Raw genomic sequence first — 24,906 nt, 5'->3', positions numbered from 1 at the left:
TAGTTTTGACCTTCGTATGGTAGCTCCATAAGTTATTTTAGGGATATATTTTATATCAACATGCACAGTCGATAGAGCTTTATTTCATTTTTTAAGGTTCATTTAGACGAGGTTTAAGAAATTATCAAAAATTGTAAGTAAATAGCAAATTCTTTCTTGAATTCACCAGCTGGATAAACAAAGAGACATTTCGTTCAAGAAATTATGACAAAATTCTAAGTAAGTAACAAACTCTTTCTTGAAGTTACCTCATGGATTTCTTTCTTGAATTCACTTGTTTAATAAAAAAAAAGAAATTTCATTCAAGAAATTATGACAAAATTCTAGGTTCACTTAGAGTGGCGACAACACATAGAAAGACGACACGCACACAGAGACGACAAACACACAGAGACAACACACACACACAGACACATATACGAAACACCCACAGAGAGGACACATTAACAGAGACTACACACACACACACACATACAGAGTCCACTAAAAAATAGAGACTACAATTAAACATACACGACACACACACACACACACACACACACACATACACAGAGACGACACACACATAGATACAACACAGACACAGACAAGACACACACACACACACAGAGACGACAAACACAGAGAGAGACGACAAACACACAGAGACAACACACACACAGATACGAAACACACACAGAGAGGACACAAGCACAGAGACGACACACACACACACACACACACACACACACACACACACACACACACACACACACAGAGACCACACCAACAGAGAGACGACACACACACAGAGACCACAGACACAAAGAGACGAATCACTTGCCTTTCCTTGGCACCTTTCCAAACGAGCGGGGATTCCCCACTGATTCCTACACATTGCAAAAAAGTGACCAGAAAATTTTGACAAAACAACATTTTACCTTAATTTTCAGTTAGCCTATCAGTTTTTTGGTTTTTTAGGGACCAATCAGGAGAGATATGCAAAGTCGACATAGCTTTATTTCATTTTTTAAGGTTCATTTAGACGAGGTTACGCGCGTAACCTCGTCTAAATGAACCTTAAAAAATGAAATAAAGCTATGTCGACTGTGCATATCTCTCCTGATTGGTCCCTAAAAAACCAAAAAACTTATAGGCTAACTGAAAATTAAGGTAAATGGTGTTTTTGTCAAAATTTTCTGGTCACTTTTTTGAAAGGTGTAGGAATCAGCGGGGACTACCCGATCGTGTGGATAGGTGACAAGGACTGGTACGTGAGTCGTCTCTTTGTGTCTGTCGTCTCTGGGTGTTTGTCCTCTCTCTGTTTGAGTGGACTCTGTGTGTGTGTGTGTGTGTGTGTGTGTGTGTGTGTGTGTCGTCTCTGTGCATGTGTCCTCTCTGTGGGTGTTTCGTATCTGTGTGTGTGCTGTCTCTGTGTGTTTGTCGTCTCTCTCTGTGTTTGTCGTCTCTGTGTGTGTGTGTGTGTGTCGTCTCTGTGTCTGTGTTGTCTCTATTGGTGTGTCGTCTCTGTGTATGTGTGTGTGTGTGTGTGTGTGTGTGTGTGTGTGTGTCGTGTCTGTGTACTTGTAGTCTATATTTTTTTGTTGTGTCTGTGTGTGTGTGTGTGTGTGTCTTCTCTTTGCATGTGTCCTGTGTGAGTGTGGGTCTTTTCTGTGTGTGTGTGTGTGTTGTCTGTGTGTGTTTGTAGTCTATGTGAGAGTGTCATCTTTCTCTGTGTTGTCGCCACTCTAAGTGAACCTATAATTTTGTCATAATTTCTTGAATGAAATTTCTTTTTGTTTATTCAACAATTGAATTAAAAAAAGAAATCCATGAGGTAACTTCAAGAAAGAGTTTGTTACTTACTTAGAATTTTGTCATAATTTCTTGAACGAAATGTCTCTTTGTTTATCCAGCTGGTGAATTCAAGAAAGAATTTGCTATTTACTTACAATTTTTGATAATTTCTTAAACCTCGTCTAAATGAACCTTAAAAAATGAAATAAAGCTATGTCGACTTTGCATGTTGATATAAAATATATCCCTAAAATAACTTATGGAACTACCATACGAAGGTCAAAACTATGGCTCGTGAGGGGATCGAACCCTCGACCTTCACGTTATTAGCATGACGCTCTAACCAACTGAGCTAACAAGACATTAAGAATATTATCACTCTAACACTTAGATTTTTGTTAAAAGAATTTGCTACTTACTTACAATTTTTTTCATAATTTCTTGAATGAAATTTCCGTATTGCATATCCAAGAGTTGACTTCAAGAATGAAATTGTTACTTACTGAGAATTTTTTAATAATTTCTTGAATTAAATTTCTACATCATTTAGCTAAGTGAAAATTGTTTGTGATAAAGAGAAAAAAAAAGTGACTTACTTGCGATTTTTTCATAATTTATTGAATGAAGTATCTTTACTGTATATCCAAGAGGTGAAATCAATAAAGAGTTTGCTACTTACTTACAAATATTTCTGAAGTTGATTGTCTGAAAAGTATTTTTTTTGGGGGGAGATACACGATTGGCTGAAACAGAAGCAGAACTTTTAAAATCACAACAACTGAAGATCAGTAAATAATTCCATTGTTTGTTTTTTTTTTGTTAAACACAATTGGCTGAAATAATACGTGCCTATTAATTGGAATTTAACACCTAAACGCACTTGCAAAAATCACTGCACTGGTGTTTTGGATTTGCCAAGATTTAGATGTTAAGAGTGATAACATTTTTGTGTTTGTGCTAACGAACTGTAAGTAAGGAGCGACACGACTCAATAGTAACCGAAACTCTAAAAACCAATAACCCTACTTCGGAAGTTTCAAGCTCCTGTCTGCAAAAATGTGGAATTAATTTCTTGAAGTAATTGATACTTAATGAAGAAAAAAGGTGAAAATTATAGGTTTTATGAAATTGATCATAAGACTTAAATTATTCTATCAGATACGTTGGCACTTTAAGATGAAATTTGACTCGCATATGCTTTGTTCCAAATATTTTCCCGAAGAAGAAAAGTTCAACTTCGATTCTGAATTTTCTTAATGAATATGAAATAAGTCATTGATCAATTCTATTTTCCCAAAATAATATCAAAATTTTCCATTTCAGTTAAAAAAAATTCTGGTTAGTCTGAACTTGATTGTCTGAAAAGTATTTTTTTGGGGGAGATACACGAATGGCTGAAACAAAAGCAGAACTTTTAAAATCACAACAACTGAAGATCAGTAAATAATTCCATTGTTTGTTTTTTTTTGTTAAACACAATTGGCTGAAATAATACGTGCCTATTAATTGTAATTTAACACCTAAACGCACTTGCAAAAATCACTGCACTGGTGTTTTGTATTTGCCAAGATTTAAATGTTAAGAGTTATAACATTTTTGTGTTTGTGCTAACGAACTGTAAGTAAGGAGCGACACGACTCAATAGTAACCGAAACTCTAAAAACCAATATCCCTACTTCGGAAGTTTCAAGCTCCTATCTGCAAAAATGTGGAATTAATTTCTTGAAGTAATTGATACTTAATGAAGAAAAAAGGTGAAAATTATAGGTTTTATGAAAATGATCATAAGACTTAAATTATTCTATCAGATACGTTGGCACTTTAAGATGAAATTTGACTCGCATATGCTTTGTTCCAAATATTTTCCCGGAAGAAGAAAAGTTCAACTTCGATTCTGAATTTTCTTAATGAAAATGAAATAAGTTATTGATCAATTCTATTTTCCCAAAATAATATCAAAATTTTCCTATTCAGTTAAAAAAAATTCTGGTTAGTCTGAAGTTGATTGTCTGAAAAGTATTTTTTTTGGGGGAGATACACGATTGGCTGAAATAAAAGCAGAACTTTTAAAATCACAACAACTGAAGATCAGTAAATAATTCCATTGTTTGTTTTTTTTGTTAAACACAATTGGCTGAAATAATACGTGCCTATTAATTGGAATTTAACACCTAAACGCACTTGCAAAAATCACTGCACTGGTGTTTTGGATTTGCCAAGATTTAGATGTTAAGAGTGATAAAATTTTTGTGTTTGTGCTAACGAATTGTAAGTAAGGAGCGACACGACTCAATAGTAACCGAAACTCTAAAAACCAATAACCCTACTTTGGAAGTTTCAAGCTCCTGTCTGCAAAAATGTGGAATTAATTTCTTGAAGTAATTGATACTTAATGAAGAAAAAAGGTGAAAATTATAGGTTTTATGAAAATGATCATAAGACTTAAATTATTCTATCAGATACGTTGGCACTTTAAGATGAAATTTGACTCGCATATGCTTGTGGGTATTAAGCGTTTGAATCTGATAAGAAGAGAGAGAGACTTAATTTCCAAGATATAAGGTATAAATTACCTTAAGAATGGGATGATATACATTCAGTTCCTTCTTACAATTTGGAAGATGAAGGGGAATGCTGCAAATAGACGCTTTTATTTCGCTAAACTTGGTGAGCAGCTTTTTAACATAACTTTATAGAAACTTCAATAGTTTAAACGAGATAATTTCAAATTTTTTATAGAAACCACATTAGTTTAAACGAAAAGTAGTAAATGCAATTTAATTTTGATTTTTATTTTATCAGATACGTAAGATGAAATTTGACTCGCATATGCTTGTGGGTATAATGCCTGTTTTTTTTTTTTATTGTGTTCGTGGTAACGAACTGTAAGTAAGGATCGACACGGCTCTATAGTAACTGTAACTCTAAAAACCAATTAATAGCTTGCTCGCTTGCTGTTACAAAACTCCTGGTTAATACAAAAATCGTGAAGACTAAAAAGTTCAACTTCGATTCTGAATTTTCTCAATGAAAATGAAATAAGTTATTGATCAATTCTATTTTCCTAAAATAATATAAAATTTTCCACTTCAATTCAGATTTTTCTCAAAGAGATTAAAAAATTTAAAGTTCTGTTACAAATATTTTATCGGAAGAAGAAAAGTTCAAATTCGATTATTAATTCTCGCAATTAAAGTTAAATAATTTATTGATCAATTCTATTTTCCAAAAATACTATAAAAATTTTCCAATTAAGTTAAAAAAAAATTCTGCACGGCTCAATAGTAACCGAAACTCTAAAAACCAATTAATAGCTTGCTCGCTTGCTGTTACAAAACTCCTGGTTAATACAAAAATCGCGAAGACTAAAAAGTTCAACTTCGATTCTGAATTTTCTCAATGAAAATGAAATAAGTTATTGATCAATTCTCTTTTCCTAAAATAATATAAAATTTTCCACTTCAATTCAGATTTTTCTCAATGTGATGAAAAAATTTAAAGTTCTGTTCCAAATATTTTCCCGGAAGAAGAAAAGTTCAACTTCGATTCTGAATTTTCTTAATGAATATGAAATAAGTTATTGATCAATTCTATTTTCCCAAAATAATATCAAAATTTTCCACTTCAGTTAAAAAACACCTTTTCTGATTCAAATGTGTATGTTCAGTCAGAAAAGCATAGTTTTGGTTCAAAAATGAACCATTTCCATAAAAATAGCTCTTAATAGAACTTTTTTAAGTGTGAACTCCTATTTTTCAGACGAAAATTTAACTAAACCCCCCGTGTAACTGAATCTGTGTGTAACTGAACTCTCGTGCAACTCAGGCCTCCAAATTTCGTAAACTAAAGCTTGTGTATTATAACGACCACAGAGTACCTTCGCTATTACAGGGGTTGCGATGGGAGGATCGGAGTCCTTTGGGAGTGTGGTAGGGGATCTCACAACACTATTCAAATAGAAATTTTGTATTATAACGACCACCGACCCCATGTAACTGAACCCCTGTTTGTTAGCAAATAGTATAGATGTGTTTCTTAACTTTTAATACATTTTTAAATAATTATTTAGTTATACATTGTAAAAATTGTAACAATACCAAAAAAAATTTTTATTTAATATCTAGTTCTATTTTGAATTGTTTTTTTTTTTTTTTTTTTTTTTTAGATAGGGGGCCTAAATTGGATTATTTTAATTATATAAAAAATTACGGCAATTATTAAGTATTGAGATTGCATAATCGTTACTATCGTATACTTATAAGAAAACTAACTGAAAGCGAGATGGAGACCTTAGCACCTGGAGGGAAAAACAATGAAAAATAATAGTCTTTTTTGTGCAATTAATATACTTTAAATAAAGCCGATTTACTTGTTTGAATGAAGTCCTATTCCTACAAGTTAAGTTAGATTGAAAATCAAGAATTTATGCGCATTTTTAACTAACTAAGGCTATATTTGTTAAAGATGGGGCCATTTTCTTTGATTTTGAAAATCATTTATTTTTTATAGAAAACTACAATAGCTTCACGGGAATCATCTTTTAGCGTATTTCTAAACAATTTCTCTGATTATAATGTATATCTTCAGTCACAAAAGCATAGTTTCGGTTCAAAAAAATGAACCATTTCCATAAAAAAGCTCATAATAGAACTTTTTAAGTGTGAAGTCCTATTTTTCAGACTAAATTATAGAAAATATAGTCAAAACACACTTTTCTGTTTTAGATGTGTACATTTTCACCTTTTCTGATTCAAATGTGTATCTTCAGTCAGAAAAGCATAGTTTTGGTTCAAAAATGAACCATTTCCATAAAAATAGCTCTTAATAGAACTTTTTTAAGTGTGGACTCCTATTTTTCAGACGAAGATTTAACTAAACCCCCGTGTAACTGAATCCGTATGTAACTGAACTCTCGTGCAACTCAAGTCCCCAAATCTCGTAAACTAAAGCTTGTGTATTATAACGATCACAGAGTAACGTCGCTAAGACACGGGATGGGGGGATCGGAGTCCTTTGGGGGTGTGGTAGAGGATCTCACAACACTGTTCAAATAGAACTTGTGTATTATAACAACCACCAACCCCATGTAATTGAACCCCTGTATAACTGAAACCCCGTAAGAAAGAAATCGCTTGAGTCCTCTCGCAATAGCAAACCAAACCAGATTATACCCACTTAACCAGATCAAAAAATGACGGTCACACTAGCTGAAAATTTAACTAAACCCCCGTGTAACTGAATCCGTATGTAACTGAACTCTCGTGCAACTCAAGTCCCCAAATCTCGTAAACTAAAGCTTGTGTATTATAACGACCACAGAGTAACTTCGCTAATACACGGGATGGGGGGATCGGAGTCCTTTGGGGGTGTGGTAGGGGAACCAGATTATACCCACTTAACCAGATCAAAAAATGGCGGTCACACTAGCTTGATTAGTAATTGGACTTTCAGTCCTACATTCACGGGTTTCTGCAAAGTGCTATGGACTTCATTCGGTTTTTGGTTTATCACCAAAAAGACACTGAACTTTGAAATTGCGTCATTGGGACATTATATCGGGTTTTTTTTTTTAATTAATTAAATTTTTTCATGACAAGTTTTTTTTTTTTTTTTTTTTTTTATAAAAACTAATAAGAAATTTTTTATATTTGCATAAACGCCAAATTTCACTAAACGAATGAAAAACAAAAAATCGATGTCAAAATAAAAAAAAAATGTATATTCCTTGAACTTTGAAATTGCGTCATTCCCCTGGCAAAGAGTGTGATGACCTGTAGGCCGCAAATAAAACAGGATGGAACATAAAGTGCGCAAAATAGTACCTTGCAATCTACTCATGAATAATTAGAACAAAATGTGTATATTAATTTTACTTTTATTTGGTTAAATGGCTTTCTCGAAACTTGTTTAATTTTATTTACGAACGTTTTTATTAGGAATATACACGTAACTTACGAATTAACTTACGTAACCAACTTTTATATTCAAATATTTTAAATACGTATATTAAGGGGATCGCTCTTTAAGCTAAAGTTCGAATTTTGTTCCAATTCTCTAAAAATGACCTCTTAATCACAAAGGCCGTTAATTAGAAAAAATAGCTCTTATGAAAGTACTAAAATATCTTTGGCTTAAAGAGCGAGGTATAGACTAGGGAGTGAACCCAATCATATACGTACTATTTTCTGCTCGTTTTAAGTTTTGATGTTGCCCCTTACTTTCAGTTGAAAAACTTGTTTTTTTTATATTTAATTTCTGATCTTTTTCTTTAATAATGCTGGGAAATCCGGCGCCCCCTTCATAGCAATGTCCCTTCCCCCATGAAAACTTCCTTCATGGAAAGATCCTCCCATATAACCCCAACCCACCTACCCCCCCCACCTACCAGAAAAATCTCCCCTGAAAACGTCTGTATACTTCCCAATAACCAATACGGTACTATATGTTAACATGGGTAAAATTCATAACTTTCAGCCCTCTCCCCGGGGACTTCGGGGAATTAAGTCATCCTAAGAGACATAGTTATCATATTTTCGACACATGCTGAACAAAATGGATATCTCGAAATTTTGATCGGGTGACTTTGGGAAAAAAATGAGCGTGGGGGGGGGCCTAGTTGCCCTCCATTTTTTGGTCACTTAAAAAGGGCACTAGAACTTTTAATTTTCATTCCAATGAGCCCTCTTACGATATTCTAGGACCATTGGGTCGTTAAGACCACCCCTGGGAAAAAAAACAAAAAAAAATAAATAAACACGCACCCGTGATCTTTCTTCTGGCAAAAAATACAAAATTCCACATTTTGTAGATAGGTGCTTGAAACTTCTACAGTAGGGTTCTCTGATACGCTGAACCTGATGGTGTGATTTTCATTAAGGTCATATAGCTTTTAGGGGGTCTTTCCCCTTTTTTCTAAAATCATCCGCGTTTTCTAAAACGCTTTTCTTAGCAGGTGTAAAATAACATAGGATGGAATTTATATGTATGAGATCAGAATTAAAATATGAATATTGTGGTGCATCCATTGGCATGAAATTTCCGTGGTTTATGGTTTTGGTTACCATTGAGCCGGGTCGCTCCTTACTTACAGTTCGTTACCACGAACTGTTTGAAATACATTCTGGTGTGGGATTCAAGCTCATTTTCATATGCTTACCTACACAAAGGCAGAAGGGGGGGGGGGTCCTAGGAGAAATAGCTCTACAATTCGAATTTTTAGACACCAAGACCTGAAAAATCAATTTTGGTATTCAACGCCCATTTTTTGCATAGAAAATATAATAAAGATGCGCCTTTCTTAGGGAATGATTTTCATTTTGAAGCATTGTTATTCAGAAGTTAAACTTCAGTGCAAAGAGCGAGGTGTTGAGAGAGGCTTCATCTCCTCTCATATATACATGCCTTGAGAGGCTGATACAAGACATGGGCGTAATTTGCTAAGGGGTAGGGGGACAGCTGCCCCTCCCAGACCTTGGTTTGCCCCCCCCCCCCAGACCTCAGTTTGCCCAACCCAGCTGAAACTTACTTTCTTCCAAAATCTTGTCAAAACTAAGACAAACCTACATAATTCAAGCATCAACACAAACAGATTAGTTTTTTTTAGTAGGTATTTACCTTTATAGTACTATAAAGCACCTTTATAGTACTAAGTAGTACCTTTATAGTACCAAATGGCTTTTTTTTAGTTTTTACTGTCATTTTCACATGATTTTGGAAAATTGGTTCCAACTTAAAACGTTATTCTTCAACATTATACATCAAAACATTATTTTTTTCTTCTGTATTTTTTAAGTACCCAAGACGAAGTTCCTTGCCGGAATATCTACTTTAATTTTTTTTTAATAATAAATTTTTAAATACATTTCGTCGACAAACGGAACTTCATTATCACTTGTCTAGCCTCTTAATGAAAACTTATTTTTAGTCGTAAGATTTGGGAGATTGGCTGACCTTTTTATAATTGGGATTTTTGGTTTTATTGTTTTTAGTTCGTTAAACCCTTAATATAATATTAAAAAAGGACAAAAATAAATAAAAAACAAACTGATTTATTCCAATGAAAGCAAAGAGCGACATAAAACTTAAAACTATCATAAATTTAGCATATATATATATATGAAGAAAGCCCACCCTAATCAGATCTCATCAGTACTTGGTCGGAACTAAGAGTAAGAGCCCTAACTAAGCCTTTTTATGATCCATGTGAGTTTTGACTTCTTGTCAAAGTTTTGAATTTTGTGAGTCATGTGAGTTTTGACTTATGTGCAGGCCAGGATTTACCAATAGGCCCACTAGGCCCGGGCCAAGGGGCGCACAATGCCAGGGGGCACAGTAAATTATCTATGAGTGTTTTTTTTTCCTTAACGAAAACTGGACTGATGTTACTTATCGTCAAAGTGCCATGTGCACTCCGTCGCCGCGCTGCCTATTCACAGAAAAGTGATTTTAAAACAACACAGGAATTCCGTGACCACTTATAAACTGTCAGATGTCTCCTAAGAATGTAGCTGAGAGTTTGGAATCACCTCTCTCTTTCGTTACTTTTGGCTCATCGGTTGCGTTCTGTTCAGTGCTCCCACTATCCCTGGATTTTTGGGGATTTCCCCGAAAGTCTCGCAAAAACGGAGCAGCAAAAAAGTTTGGGCCTAGAAGCGTCAAAGCTTTAAATTCGGCCCTGCTTATGTGAGTTATGAGGATGGGTCACAAAGTTCTTGTAATCACGAAATCTATCAGAATAAGCTGTTCGAATCACAACAAAACTGGATGGAAATTATTTGATTTAACCTCGGTAAGGGGAAAGGTTTCATAATTTTTTGTCATCAGAACATTTACCAGAAGGGTTTATCGGATCGTAACAACACCGGGGTAGGGGTAAGAGATAATTTCAAAGTTATGGGTTTAGGGATCGTGACCCGATTCGAACTTTGTGGGGGAGTGAATGGATTAACTAGAAAATTAACTAGAAGAGTCAACCTAATCTCAACGAAATTTAATCAGAAGTAACATATGATGTGCGTTTTTTTTTTAAGTCAGGGATTTCTTTAACTCACTTTTTCTTTTTAATAACTATATTACAATAATGCGTTTTCGAATGCCAAGTGGAATCTATATCTATAGAAACGAAGAAAAAAACGACTAACATTGCATAAAAATACAACTTAGATTATTTTTAGAAAAAGAATTTTTTCTAAAAATACCTAAAAGAATTTTTTCACCCAATTAAAATTCAGATTGAGGCATTTTGTTCATGATAGGCGAATACCTTACTACTACGTCTTTTAAGATGATTTAATCCCCCAAACTCCACAGGAGAAGGACTGGTATCTACGTGCATTACTTACATATATTGTTGGTTCTTAAGACACCTACAGATATTTTCAGAAAGGATTTTTTTTCTGGTGGGGGGGGGGTGGAGGAGGGGGTTACTCGGGAGAATCTTTCCCTGGAGGATGTTTCCTTGGGGGAAGGGACATTCCTATAAAGGGGGCGCATGATTTCCCAGCATTATTTAAAAAAACGATCAGAAATTAAATTTAAGAAAAAACAAGTTTTTTCAACTGTAAGTAAGAAGCAACATTAAAACTTAAAACGAACAGAAATTATTATGTATATGAGGGGGTTCGCCCCCAGGTCAATGCCTCGCTCTTTACGCTACAGTTTTTTTTTGTGCTTTCGAAAGAGCTATCTATTCTAATTAAACGGTCTTTGTGATTCAGGGATTTGTGATTTAAACAAAATTTTAACTTTATCGTAAAGAGCGTGGTACTGACTTAGGGGAGAACCTCCTTATATACGTAATAACATATGCGTAATAAAAAAAACAATAAAAAAAACAAGTGATACGGCTCAATAGTAATCGAAACTTTTTAAAAACGGAATTCTGATGTCAATAACGTTTAATAACTTTTCTTTGATGACAAAGTTTTCCTCTTCGCTATTTTCGAGGAGTAGTTCTGGATGCTTCTGCATATCTATCATCAAACAGTTCATGGTATACGAACTGTAAGGAAGGAGCGACCCGGCTCAATAGTAACCGAAACTCTAAAAAACGGAATTTTGATACCAATAGATACATCAGAAGAATCCCATTAAATGGTTTAATGGTTTAGTCTTACCCATTAAAAGTTATGCGCCTGAGAAAATATGACTTATTTTCAAAAAAGGGGAAAACAACCCCTAAAAGTCATAGAACTCTAATGAAAATCACATCATCAGATTCAGCGTATCAGAGAACCCTACTATATAGGTTTCAAGCTCCTATCTGCAAAAATGTGGAATTTTGTATTTTTGCCAGAAGAAAGATCACGGTTGCGTATTTTTTTTCCAGAGGTGATCGTATCGATCCAGTAGTTCTAGAATACCGTGAGAGGGTTCATTTGAACGGAAATTAAAAGTTCCAGTGCCCTTTTTAAGTAACCAAATAAATTGGAGGGCAACTTGGCCCCCTCCCACGCTCATTTTTTCCCGAAGCTACCCAATCAAAGTTTTGAGATAGGCATTATGTTCAGCATAGTCGAAAATATAATTAATATGTCTTTGAGGATGACTTAATCCCCATCAGCTCCCGGGGGAAGGGTTGCAAGTTATGAACTTTGCCCATTGTTGATATATGGTATTGGTTATTGGGAAGCATACAGGTGTTTTCAAGATGAATTATTTCTAGTGGGGGGTCAGGGTCGGAGTAAGGGTTACGGGTTAGCATCTTTCCATGGAGGATATTTCCTTGGGGGAAGGAATATTTCCATGAAGGGGGTGCCAGATTTCCCAGCATTATTAAAAAAACGATCAGAAATTAAATAAAAAAACAAGTTTTTTCAACTGAAAATAAGGAGCAACATTAAAAAACGAACAGAAATTATTACGTATATGAGAGGGTTCGCCCCCTAGTCAAAACCTCGCTCTTTAAGCTAAGTTTTTTTATTACTTTCAAAAGAGGTATCTATTCTAATTCACCAGCCTTTGTGATTCAGGGGCTTGTGATTCGAACAAAATTCGAACTTCAGTGTAAAGAGCGAGGTATTGACTAGGGAGCGAACTCCCTAATATACGTAATAAAAACATACGAATATAGTAATTCGTTACGTAAGTTAATTTGTAATTTACGTCAGAACAAAATTTCGAGAAAGCCAATTAGCCAAAAAATGGAAAATTAATATGCAAATTTCGTTTTAATTATTCAAGTACGGTGAGCCAAAATCAAAGCTGAATTAATTTAAAAACGTTCAGAAATTAAATAAAAAACAAGTTTTTTAACTGAAATTAAGGAGCGACATTAAAACTTAAAACGAACAGAAATTATTCTGTATATGAAAGGGGCCGTCCCCTCCTCAACGCCTCGCTCTTCACGATAAAGTTTTTTATTGTTTAAAAAAATTGAGTTGTGAGAAAGTCAAACTTTAGCGTAAAGAGCGGGGCGTTGAGGAGGGGACAACCCCTTTCATATACGGAATAGTTTCTGTTCGTTTTAAGTTTTAATGCCGCTTTCAGTTTTACTTTAAGTTAAAAAAAACTTGTTTTTTTAGTTAAATCCCTAAAAAGCACCGAGGTACTTCTGATTGGTTGAGGGTAGGATTGGGCTTGCGCAGTACAGAAGGAATATCCTCCTTGAAGGGTCTCGTTTTTATGACTCCTTCATAAGTCTGTTACTAGACTATTTTCATTCCATGAGGGTCGGTCACGACAGTCGGAGGAAGAGAAACAACAACCTTCTGTAAATTCCGGTAAACTACTGTCCTGTTTGTTCAAATCACTTCTTGCTTGTAGACTTGAGCATTTAGGGGTGTCGGACTACAGTTGTCCGTTTGCGATTACAAGAAGTGAGTTCAAAAGGGCAACGGTTGTCTCACCACTCCTACAGTATCTTACTGGGAGAAAAGATTCTATCGGAAATGGATTGCGAGCGACACCCCACCTAGTAAGCCTTGTCTGTATTTGAGGGCTTTTTCTTGATATCTCCTTACGGGATGCTGTCCTTGCACTGATGAAGCACTCAAGAACCTTGAATGCATAGATCCTTCTGTTTTTTTGTGTAGCTCCGTATAATATTCAGTAATTTACTGTCTGAGTAGACAGCAGTTTACTGTTATTGGTAGTTTTTGGTGCCCAGTAAACAAGAAACTGCCGTCAAGACAAAACGTCAGATGATTCTAGCATTGTTTTGAGCCGAACGTAATCTTTCATAAGTAGGTTTGAATAGAGGCTTAAAATTTATTTGCGATGTAAGTTAGAGAAGTTTGCTTTACGTTTTCTCTCTTTTTTCACTGTCGTTAACAAAAAAGTTCCTGTTTCTCTTTTTAAATTTTAGGCCTATATATACTTATCAAGACGAAACAATGTGATATTAGAAAATTTCCAATTTCCCAATCCCTCTGATCTTAACATATACCACCTTCCAAGCAAAACGGTCGCTAGTATCCCTGAAAAACAAATGCCTGCCCTAGAGCTGAGATACACGAGAAAACTCTAGTTTTCTTTATAATATATTTTTAGACAATTTTAATTTAAGAGATCATTTCAATATAAAAATGTTTAAACCACCGAAAAAATATTATCCCATAGAATATATGGAAATATATTGAATCTGAATTAATGCCCTTCGCTTCACAATATGCCTTCCATCATCCCATACTGAATATTCCTTGATCACATAATGTTTCCATGCACAAGTCTCTCAAGCAAAGATAATAATTGGCTTGCGAGAGCTATAATTTTTATAATTATTATTTGCAAGAGCTGAATTAAAAAAAAAAATCCAGAAATCGAGAGCATCACTAAGCTCTATGCAAGACCCCAAAGATTAGAAACGGACCTCCCAGCTCCATTTTTAATGCCCTTAATAGCCTCAACGAGAACTATTGTTAAACTATTTTCGTTAATGTTTTGTAACCTTTTCCCAGTATTTACAAGTTTAGGTTACTCGTTTTTCTTCTTTCAGAGTCATTTCGTCGTCTCTGTTACGCCTAAATGGCGTATCTGGGATTTTCACATTTCTGAGGTAATTGCCAGAAACAATTTGCTAAACTGTTATCGAAGGGAGGATCGACATTGTAATGTAGATGAGGCGGATCGAAGCGTGACTGAACATACATCACCCTGCAGATCCGCCCTTTGAACGCAGCGCAACAAACTGTTTCCGGGTATTATTTCGGAAGTTTTTGACGTTTTCTGGTTGTTGGCGTTTTGTCTAATTTCATTTAGATGTTCGATTCTAAACGCGAATTAAATAAAAAAAAACAAGTTTTTTTCAACTGAAAGTAAGGAGCAATATTGAAACTTAAAACGAACAGAAATTATTCTGTATATGAGGGGGGCTGCCCCTTCATTGACCCTTGCTCTTTACGCTAAAGTCTGAAAGTTCTTTAAAAATACTTCCCATTCCAAATCAATGGTCCTTGTGTTTGAGTAGTCTTTCCTATGGAATGAGGACAAAAAGTCAGACTTTAGCGTAAAGAGCAAGGCTTGAGGAAGGGACAGTCCCCTTTATATACAGGATAATTTCTTTTCGTTCTAAGTTGTAATGTTGCTCCTTACTTTCAGTTGAAAAACTTGTCAATTTTATTCAATTTCTAAGCGTTTTTCAAATCATGCTAGGAAATACCCTCTCCTCCCCCATGTAACTTTTCTCCTGAAAAATTACCCCAGAACCTTTCCTTCCCAAGGAAAATACCCCCCCCCCCCCCAATAGAAAATTATCCGTATACTTCACAATAACAAATTCTACATGTGAACAATACGGGAAATTGCGTAACTTGCAGCCCTTTCCCCAGGGCTATGGAGGGCCAGGTCATAACTAAAAGCATAATTATTGGATCTTTTATGCTTTTAATGGCTATATGGACCTTCTAATAGCTATCTTAAAATTTTGATCAGACGTGTTTGGAGAAAAAATAGGCGTGGGAGGGAGGCTAATTGCACTCCAATTTTTTGGGTAACTTAAAAGGGGCACTAGAACTTTGGTTCCCGCTCGAAGTAGCTATCTTCCTATTTTCTAGGACCAATGGTTCGATACGATCATCCCCTGGGGAAAATAAAACACGAATAAACACGCATCCATAACCATTATTCTGCCAAAAAAAGTCCACTTTTTTGTAGATAGGAACTTGAAATATCAACAGTAGGGTTCTCTGATATGCTGAATCTGATCGTGTGATGTTCATTAGGATCACTTGAACCTTTGGGGGCGTTTCCCCCTTTTTTGAAAATCAGGCAAATTTTCTCAGGCTCGTAGCTTTTGATTACTAACATTAAACTTAATGAATTTTATGTGTTTGGAATCAGCATGAAAAGTCAATCCTTTGAGGTATTGTTTAAAAATTCCGTTTTTTCGACTTCCGGTTACTCTTCTATTGGACCGAGTCGTTCCTTAGTTCGTTACCACGAACTCTTTGATTAAGCTTCTACGAAGAATTTTGGGGCTTTCTTTGAAATGCATCTTATTCTATTCCAACGACTGTAGGAAACTAAAATGGGGGAAAACTCAGGCTCAAGGTTTAAAATAGCACAACTGATAGCGAAATCTTGGGCAGCTGAACTAAGAAAAAAAACTCTAATCAAGCTTAATTAATTTTTTTCAGAATTTGGATTTCCATTAAAGACTTAAGTTTATCTGGATTCAGCCTCAGATCTTCAAAAGAAAGCAGATTCATTTTTTCTTTAAACTATTTTCTACTTAAAGCAAGAGCAAAAAAGGGTAAAAAAATAAAAGAACTCACATTTTTTTTTATGATTAATTTACAATTTTTCTCTGTGCTCTAGGTGGCATTGGTTGTTTTCTTGTTGAAAGATGTGATTGAGTTTTTTTTTTTTTTTTTTTTTTTTTTTTTTTTTTTATCAGTTACCATACTCTTTGATTCTGTTCTACAAGCATATTCCGGTAAAAAAAAAAAAACCTGGATCTAATTGAAATAGAATGTTAGCCCTTGTAAAAATTATATGTATTGCATATTTTATATAAGAAAACATTATGTTAATTTATTAATTAAAATTTTATTTTTATTTACTGTCTTAAGTTTTTTTTCTCAAAATATGATGAAGAGATATATCTCTAGGAGTTCAAACCTGTTGGAACAATATATTGTTAACAATAACTTATAGTCAATATATTGACAACATATTAATAATATCAATACATTATTAACAATATATTGTAATGAACAAGTAAACAATATATTGTTATCCGGACTTTTTATAAGATATTATATAGAATATTTTGAAAAATATTTTGTTCTTGATTAATTCGTTTTCACAATAATTTTTGACGGACATAGGACATGACTTGCTCGTTTTAAGAGAACCATACACATTTCAATAAATTTATAAAAGTTTGTATATTTAAAGACAAAGTATAATATTAATCTTGAAGCTTAACATGATCACTATTAATGTCCACCTCTTCCAGCACCTCGTCCAGGACCGCCTCCACGTCCTCCCATATGTCCTCCACCTCGAGCTCCAAAGCCACCTTGAAAAAAAGGGTATATCGTAAAAAAAGGGAAAGTAAAATAAAGGCATTCGATAAAGCTAGATTATACAAAGTGTGATTGAATCGTTTAATCAGACGGTGTCGAATCTTATGGATATTATTTGAAAAAAACTACGTTTTCTAAAGAGTTAAAGAGGCTGAGTTACAAGGTCGAACCTTAAAACGTACAGGGATTAGGAGGCACAGTTGGGGGCTGCCGCCCCCAAACCCCCGCTTTCGCAGCCTTTAAATAAAAAAAAGTTTTTTAAACTGAAAGTAAGGAGCGACATTAAATCTTAAAACGAACAGAAATTATTCCGTATATGAAAGAGGCTGTGCCCTCCTCAACGCCTCGCTCTTTACGCTAAAGTTTTTATTGTTTAAAAAAAGAGTTGTGAGAAAGTCAAACTTTAGCGTAAAGAGCGAGGCGTTGAGGAGGGCACAGCCTCTTTCATATACGGAATAATTTCTGTTCGTTTTAAGATTTAATGTCGCTCCTTACTTTCAGTTTAAAAAACTTTTTTTTATTTAAAGGCTGCGAAAGCGGGGGTTTGGGGGCGGCAGCCCCCCAACTGTGCCTCCTAATCCCTGTACGTTTTAAGGTTCGACCTTGTAACTCAGACTCTTTAACTCTTTAGAAAACGTAGTTTTTTTCAAATAATTTCTGCACGTGTTTGTACAGTTTATTACTTATTATTGCTCCTTGTAACTCAGCCTCTTTAACTCTTTAGAAAACGTAATTTTTTTCAAATAATTTAAAAAAGAAACTGGGTTTCTTTTTAAAGTTTGAATTCAGTATTGAAAAAATTGCTCTGATGGTGAATCGAACCCGGATTTTCCGCCTGAAAGTCTGGAGTTTAACCGTTAGACTATACAGACACAATAGTAATTGTTTTTTAGTATATGGAAGCTATTTTCGACGCAAGCAAATTCCCAAAAAACTTGATATTTGGTTTTTGGAAAACAGGGAAGGAGTGACCAGATTGAGATGAAATTTCAAGGATAAGCTCCCAGGCCCCAGGAAAGATTATCGTCCAAATTTCAGCCCGATCAGACAACGTTAAAGGGGGTTGTGGTCGGAAAAATTAACATGGGCTAATATAGGAAAACAAGGTTTTTCGTAAATATAAATTCGGTGGATAATTTTTTCGGTCTGAAAATATCAAAAGGCCCTAACAGGTCGAATTCTGCTTCAAATGAGTCCTCATTCAACCGGATCCGTGGCCAACTGTGGCCTGTAGGCGTGGCTAAGAAAAAAAAAAGAAATGAATTTTAAGTGGCTATATTTGGTTTTTTGAAAACAGGGAAGGAGTGATCGGATTGAGCTGAAATTTCGAGGACAAGTTTCCTGGCCCTAGTAAAGCTTAACTTCTAAATTTAAGCCTAATCGAACAACTTTAAAGGGGGGCTATGGTGGGAGGGTCGAAAATTCGGGCCCAGTTTAACCCATGAAGATAAAGTCAGAGGAGGATTAAATTTTGCAAGTTTCTTAGTTTGAGCTTGGGCTACAAAATGCGATTACCGCCGTCTCTCTGCGACCTCTAGGACCTGAAATCGCTTAACATTGTGGTGGGTCGCCTCTTTATAGAGGCACAAGTGTGCCTCCTTGACTAACAAACTTTGAATCCAGTCGCTAAGTCAGCTCAATTGATGACAACGTGATAGATAACATGACTTGATTTTTTTACCGAATGTGACGTTTAACGTCCATGTCCAATTATCTGCTATTATAACTTTATTTTAGAAGGGGTCCTACTGGGCAAATACAAGAAGCCTCTTTAAGTACCTATATACAACCTAATTTTCTGGATCAAATTTATGGAAGAGAAAAAGCTTAACGAAACTAGACACGCAACATTTTTGAAGATGTCAGGGATTTCACTACGAACAGAGGCAAGGATATAACGACTGAATTGAACGATCACTATAGGAAATTTGTTGAACAGTTTAAAGCGTAGCGAATTAAACAAAATCAACAGGAAAATGTGAAATTGTTGAAACATCTTGTTACAGTAAAAATGAAAATAAACCAGGAATGTCTCGGGGGCGGGGGGGAGTAGTTCTCATGCAAAGCATAAGATGTAGTAATGATTGGGCATGTAAAAATGGCATGATCCCCCTCCAAACAAATATTTTCCTATACATCTTTCCATTCCAAATACAGCCTTTTATTACAGATAAACTTGTCAAAAACATAAAACTAAGTATTTAAAATAACGGTTACGTTCAAACTCAGCTTCACCATTTAAAGTACCCCCATCCCCGACAAAAAAAAACAGACTCTCGATGCATGCCTTCCAAGCTCTATGATCTGTCAACATTTCCTATGATTTTCGTCTAATTTGTTGGTTTTCCGTAAAAAAAAAAGAATACTCTGACGAGGGAAACTCCATTTACAATCAAATTTAAGAGTAAAATATACGTTTTGCAGATTGTCATTCATGAAAAAAAAAGAAAAGAAAAGACGTCTTTTATCTGTTGATAAATGTATTTTCGTACCTACTCTATCGTTTACCCTATCGCAAATTCGTGCTTGTTTTCAAAATTTCTTTCCAATTTTTGTTTTCTCTCTTAAAAAACAAAAACAAAAAAAAAAAAACCGAAAGAAATCAAGTAAAATCACCTTGATAGCACTTCATATCATAGAAAAATCACATTTGCAGAAATGGGATTCAAGCATTACTTGTGATCATAGAACAAATCCTGCAATATAGTGTAGGGAACCTATGTCATTTATGATCAGCTGGTTAATGGCCTATTCAGGATAAGTCAAATGCTTTTAAATGAGTCAAACTTCTGAAACTATTAAAGGTTGGGAATTTGATAATCCTTTATATACTAACGCTGAAGATGAATACTAAGATGGAATAAGATACATAACACTACGTGGAAATAACAGTTCAAATAGGGATAGATCCTTTTATGAGAAAGTAAAATCAATGATAAAAAATTCTGGATATTTTGATCATACACACAGCGATCCTCATCAGCAAATAAATTTTGTATAATTGTATATCACTGTCTAATAAAAGGATCTATCCCTATTTGAACTGGTAATTGTACGTCATGGAAATGCAGTGTGATCTCCGAATATACCTACATAATACATTAGAGAGGAATTTTCTTGACAAGGGCAACATAATATAAATGAAGAATTAGGGATATCAGCATGAGTTAGATCGAAATAGAAGCCAAAACCAAAAAAAAATCTTTTCTTACAGTACAATAGACAAAGTATTGAAATTTTTACATGCTAATAAATACTCTAGTTGCTTTTTTGCAGGAACTACCAAAACTAATAATTAGCCTCAAAATACACTGTAAAATTTGGTTCTATAATCCTCTTCCAATTCCGAGTTCTCTATCGTCTTGAAGCTGAAGATACAGTTTTTATTAAAGATTGCATATTATTTTAGTGTTATCAAGATACATTTATTAAGAAGCTCGTGGATGTGAGCATTAGCTTTCAAATGATCCCTTAAACAGCTCTCTGCGATTTTCCAGTACCGCACTAGCGGCATAAAAAAAGGACATGTTAGTTCTAACAGGGCTAAACCATGGGCGTAGGGAGGGGGGCATCTGCCCATCCCTAGACCTTCAAATTTACATTAGATATGGCTAAAAAAGCAGATGGTTTGGAAAAAGTAGTTGATAAAACTCCATCACACTATCGACTGCCCCCCCCCAGACAATATGCTGCCTACGCCCATGGGCTAAACTATGATTTTCTCAGGTTTTTGAAATGGGAGGCTGAAGACCTACAGATCTAGGCAGATTTTCGACCGTAATGTCACACTTTGGTAGTAGAGAGCTATCTTATACTCCAGGGGGGAGTCCATATATGGGCATAGAACCACGTGGTTTATGGTTTTCTCAGTGAGAATGAAAAAACAGGAATTTTCTCACTTGAAAAACCATGAATTTTGTCACATTTATGTCTGTTTTTATGGTTTTTGTCAGTGAGAATTTTAAAAACAGGAACTTTCTCACATTTTTGTATGTTTTTATGGACTTTGTCAGTGAGAATGAAAAACAGGAATTTTCCCACATTTTTTATGTTTTTATGGTTTTTGTCAGTGAGAATTTTAAAAAACAGGAACTTTCTCACTGAGAAAACCATAAACCAAGTGATGCTGTCACGAGTCAGAACACCTGTGCTGTCGACCTCAATTCACCTATCGTGAATCAATAATTCCCCTTAGAAACAACAAATTAATTTTCCCTTTCTTGACAGATCAATCAATCAATGACATCATCTGTCAGACTTTAAAAATTTTCGCCTAGAAACATTTCTCCAGGAATAGATCCAAAATCATTAATGTCTTTGCCACGGAAACAGCTCTACTGGTCGAATTCCAAAGGATATTAATAACCAAAGGCCATGGAAACAATTAGGTAAGAAACATCTTAGCGATGAATTGTTTTAGCGCGCGAGAAGGTTTCATATTAATTTGAAATGCATTAGTACAGAGATGCCAATAACAAAGGAACACGCTGAATTTGCGTTTAGGGATTATTTGGGCGAAACCGTTTTAGACAGGCTATGGAACTATTTCAGCGAAACAGATAGAGACATTTTAAAAGAAGATTTTGGAAGAGGTTTTGAGTGTGGTCGTTATAATACACAAGTTTCATTTGAACAATGTTGTGAGGTCCTCTACCCCAACCCCAAAGGGTTCCAATCCTCCTACCCCAACCCCGAAGGAAGCCCCCGGTCCTCAAAAGCCCCCCCCCAAGCTCCCAAAGGCCCTCCACCGGTCCCCAAATGTCCCCCAGGCCCCCAACTGTCCCCCGGACCCTCAAAGACCCACCAAGCTCGCAAAGGGTCACCGGCGCCCCCAAAGGCCCACCCAGACCCCCAAAGACCAACTCCGGGCCCCCCAAAGGCCCCTCGCGCGCCCAAAGGACCAACCGGGGCCCCAAGGGCCACCACCGGCCCCCCACTGCCCCAAATGCCCTCCCCTGGTCCGCAAAGGTCCCCCGGGCTCCCAAAGGACCACCGGCGCCCCAAAGTCCCTCCACCGGTCCCCAAATGTCCCCCCGGCACCCAAAAGCCCCCCCCGACCCCCCAAAGCCAACCCCCGCCCCCCAAGCCCAACCCCCGGTCCCCAAAGGTCCCCCCGAGCTCCCCAAGGTCCACCGGCCCGCAAGGGACCCCCAGACCCTCAAAGGCTCTCCCCGAGCACCCGTCTTTCGTTGATGTGAGTTGTCTGAAACCTATGATTTGGGTTGTGTAGTTTGCTACTTCAGGCTTTTCTGAGCAGGATTTCTTAACCATTCGTAGGTGTGTGTTGACTGAAACTTATGATTTGGGATATGTAGTTTGCTATTTGGTCTTTTCTGAGTTGGATTTCTTAGTCTTTCATAGGTGTGTGGTGTCTGAAACCTGTGATTTGGGATGTGTAGTTTGCTATTTTCGACTTTTCTGAGCTGGATTTCTTAGCCTTTCATAGGTATGCGTTGTCATAAAATTATTATTTGGGATGTATAGTTTGCTATTTCAGGCTTTTCTGAGCTAAGGTTTTCTAGTATTTCGTAGGTGAATGTTGTCTGAAACCAATAGTTTGGGATGAATAGTTTGCTATTTTTGACTTTTCTGAGCTACTTTTCTTAGTCTTTCATTGGTGTGTGTTGACTGAAACCGATGATATGGGATATGTAGTTTGCTATTTTTGACTTTTCTGAGCTGGATTTCTTAGTCTTTCATAGGTGTGTGTTGTATGAAACCTAAGATTTGGGATGAGTGAATTGCTACTTTTGACTTTTCTGAGCTGGATTTCTTAGCCTTTCATAGGTGTTTGTTATCTGAAACCTATAGTTTGGGATGACTAGTTTGCTATTTTTGGCTTTTCTGAGCTAAGGTTTCTTAGTCTTTTATAGGTGAATGATGTCTGAAACCTATGATTTGGGATATGTAATTTGCTATTTCCGACTTTTCATAACCGGATTTCTTAGTCTTTCGTAGGTGTGTGGTGTCTGAAACCTATGATTTGGGATGTGTGGGTTGCTATTTTTTTGACTTTTCTGAGCTGGATTTCTTAGCCATTCGTAGGTGTGTGTTGACTGAAACCTATGATTTGGGATGGTTAATTTGATATTTCCGACTTTTCATAACCGGATTTCTTAGTCTTTCGTAGGTGTGTGGTGTCTGAAACCTATGATTGGGAGGTATAGTTTGCTTTTTGGACTTTTCAGAGCTAAGGTTTCTTAGTCACTCATAGGTGTTTGTTGTCTGAAAATTCGAGTTTGGGATGAGTAGTTGGCTATTTCAGACTTTTCTGAGCTAAGGTTTCTTAGTATTTCGTAGGTGAATGCTGTCTGAAACTTATGATTTGGGATATTTAAATTACTATTTCGGGCTTTTCTGAGTTAGATTTCTTAGTCTTTCATAGGTGTGTAGTGTCTGAAACCTATGATTTGGGTTGTGTAGTTTGATATTTTTGACTTTTCTGAGCTAGGTTTCTTAGCCTTTCATAGGTATGTGTTGTCAGAACATTAGGATTTGGGATGTGTGGGTTGCTATTTCAGGCTTTTCTGAGCTGGATTTCTTAGCTGTTCATAGGTGTGTGTTGTCTGAAACTTATGATTTGGGATGTGTAGTTTGCTATTTGAACTTTTCATAGATATGATTCTTAGTCCGTCATAGGCGTTTGTTGTCTGAAACTTCTAATTTTTGATGAGTAGTCTCGATATTTCAGGCTTTTATGAGCTAAAGTTTCTTATTCTTTCATAGGTGAATGATGTCTGAAACCTATGATTTGGGATATGTAAATTACTATTTCGGGCTTTTCTGAGTGGGATTTCTTAGTCTTTCATAGGTGTGTGTTGTCTGAAACCTATGATTTGGGATGGGTGGATTGCTACTTTTGACTTTTCTGAGCTGAATTTCTTAGCCTTTCATAGGTGTTTCTTGTCTGAAACCTATAGTTTGGGTTGACTAGTTTGCTATTTTTGACTTTTCTGAGCTAGGTTTCTTAGCCTTTCTTAGGTGATTGTTGTCTGAAACCTAGGATTTGGGATATGTAAATTACTATTTCGGGCTTTTCTAAGCTAGATTTCTTAGTCTTTCATAGGTATGTGTTGTCTGAAACCTATGATTTGGGATGTGTGGGTTGCTATTTTTTGACTTTTCCGAGCTGGATTTCTTAGCCATTCATAGGTGAGTACTGTCTGAAACTTGTGATTTGAGATGGTTAATTTGCTATTTCCGGCTTTTATTAGCTAGGTTTCATAGCCTTTCATAGGTGTGTGTTGTCAGAAAATTACGATTTGGGATGTGTAGTTTGCTATTTGAACTTTTCAGAGCTAGAATTCTTAGTCCATCATTGGTGTTTGTTGTCTGAAACCAATAGTTTGGGATGACTAGTTTGCTATTTCAGACTTGTTCATTTTGAATTTCTGTCATGAAATGCAAGAGTTGGAAAATTAGGGTCTTAGTTCACCAGCTCACTATTAGGGTCCCAGTCCACCAGCCTAAACGGTGGAAATTCACTAGCTCAGAATTGGGGTCTTAGTCCACCAGCCTGAATGGTGGAAATCCACTAGCTCAATATTGGGGTCTCAGTCCACCAGCCTGAATGGTGGACATTCACAAACTCCGAATTAGGGTCTTAGTCCACCAACCCGAATGGTGGAAATTCACTAGCTCAGAATTGGGGTCTTAGTCCACC

At 36.0% G+C, this 24,906-nt stretch overlaps 1 protein-coding gene across 1 annotated transcript in view; it reads right to left on the bottom strand.

Moving 5' to 3' along the window:
* Window positions 1–17,076: 17,076 nt before the first annotated feature.
* Window positions 17,077–24,906, bottom strand: part of LOC148949811 (U6 snRNA-associated Sm-like protein LSm4) — a 50,010-nt gene continuing 42,180 nt past the window's right edge. Inside the window, exon 5 of the mRNA XM_089093111.1 lies at window positions 17,077–17,236. Within this exon, the coding sequence (XP_088949237.1) occupies window positions 17,154–17,236 (83 nt within the window). The 3' untranslated portion in view covers window positions 17,077–17,153. The remainder of the gene's footprint in view (window positions 17,237–24,906) is intronic.

Source organism: Artemia sp. Qi Xiang Cuo, chromosome 8 (assembly GCF_049724085.1).
Source record: "Artemia sp. Qi Xiang Cuo chromosome 8, ASM4972408v1, whole genome shotgun sequence".
In the NCBI taxonomy this organism is placed as follows: Eukaryota; Metazoa; Arthropoda; class Branchiopoda; order Anostraca; family Artemiidae; genus Artemia; species Artemia sp. Qi Xiang Cuo.
This window is presented reverse-complemented; position numbering and strand designations above follow the sequence as displayed.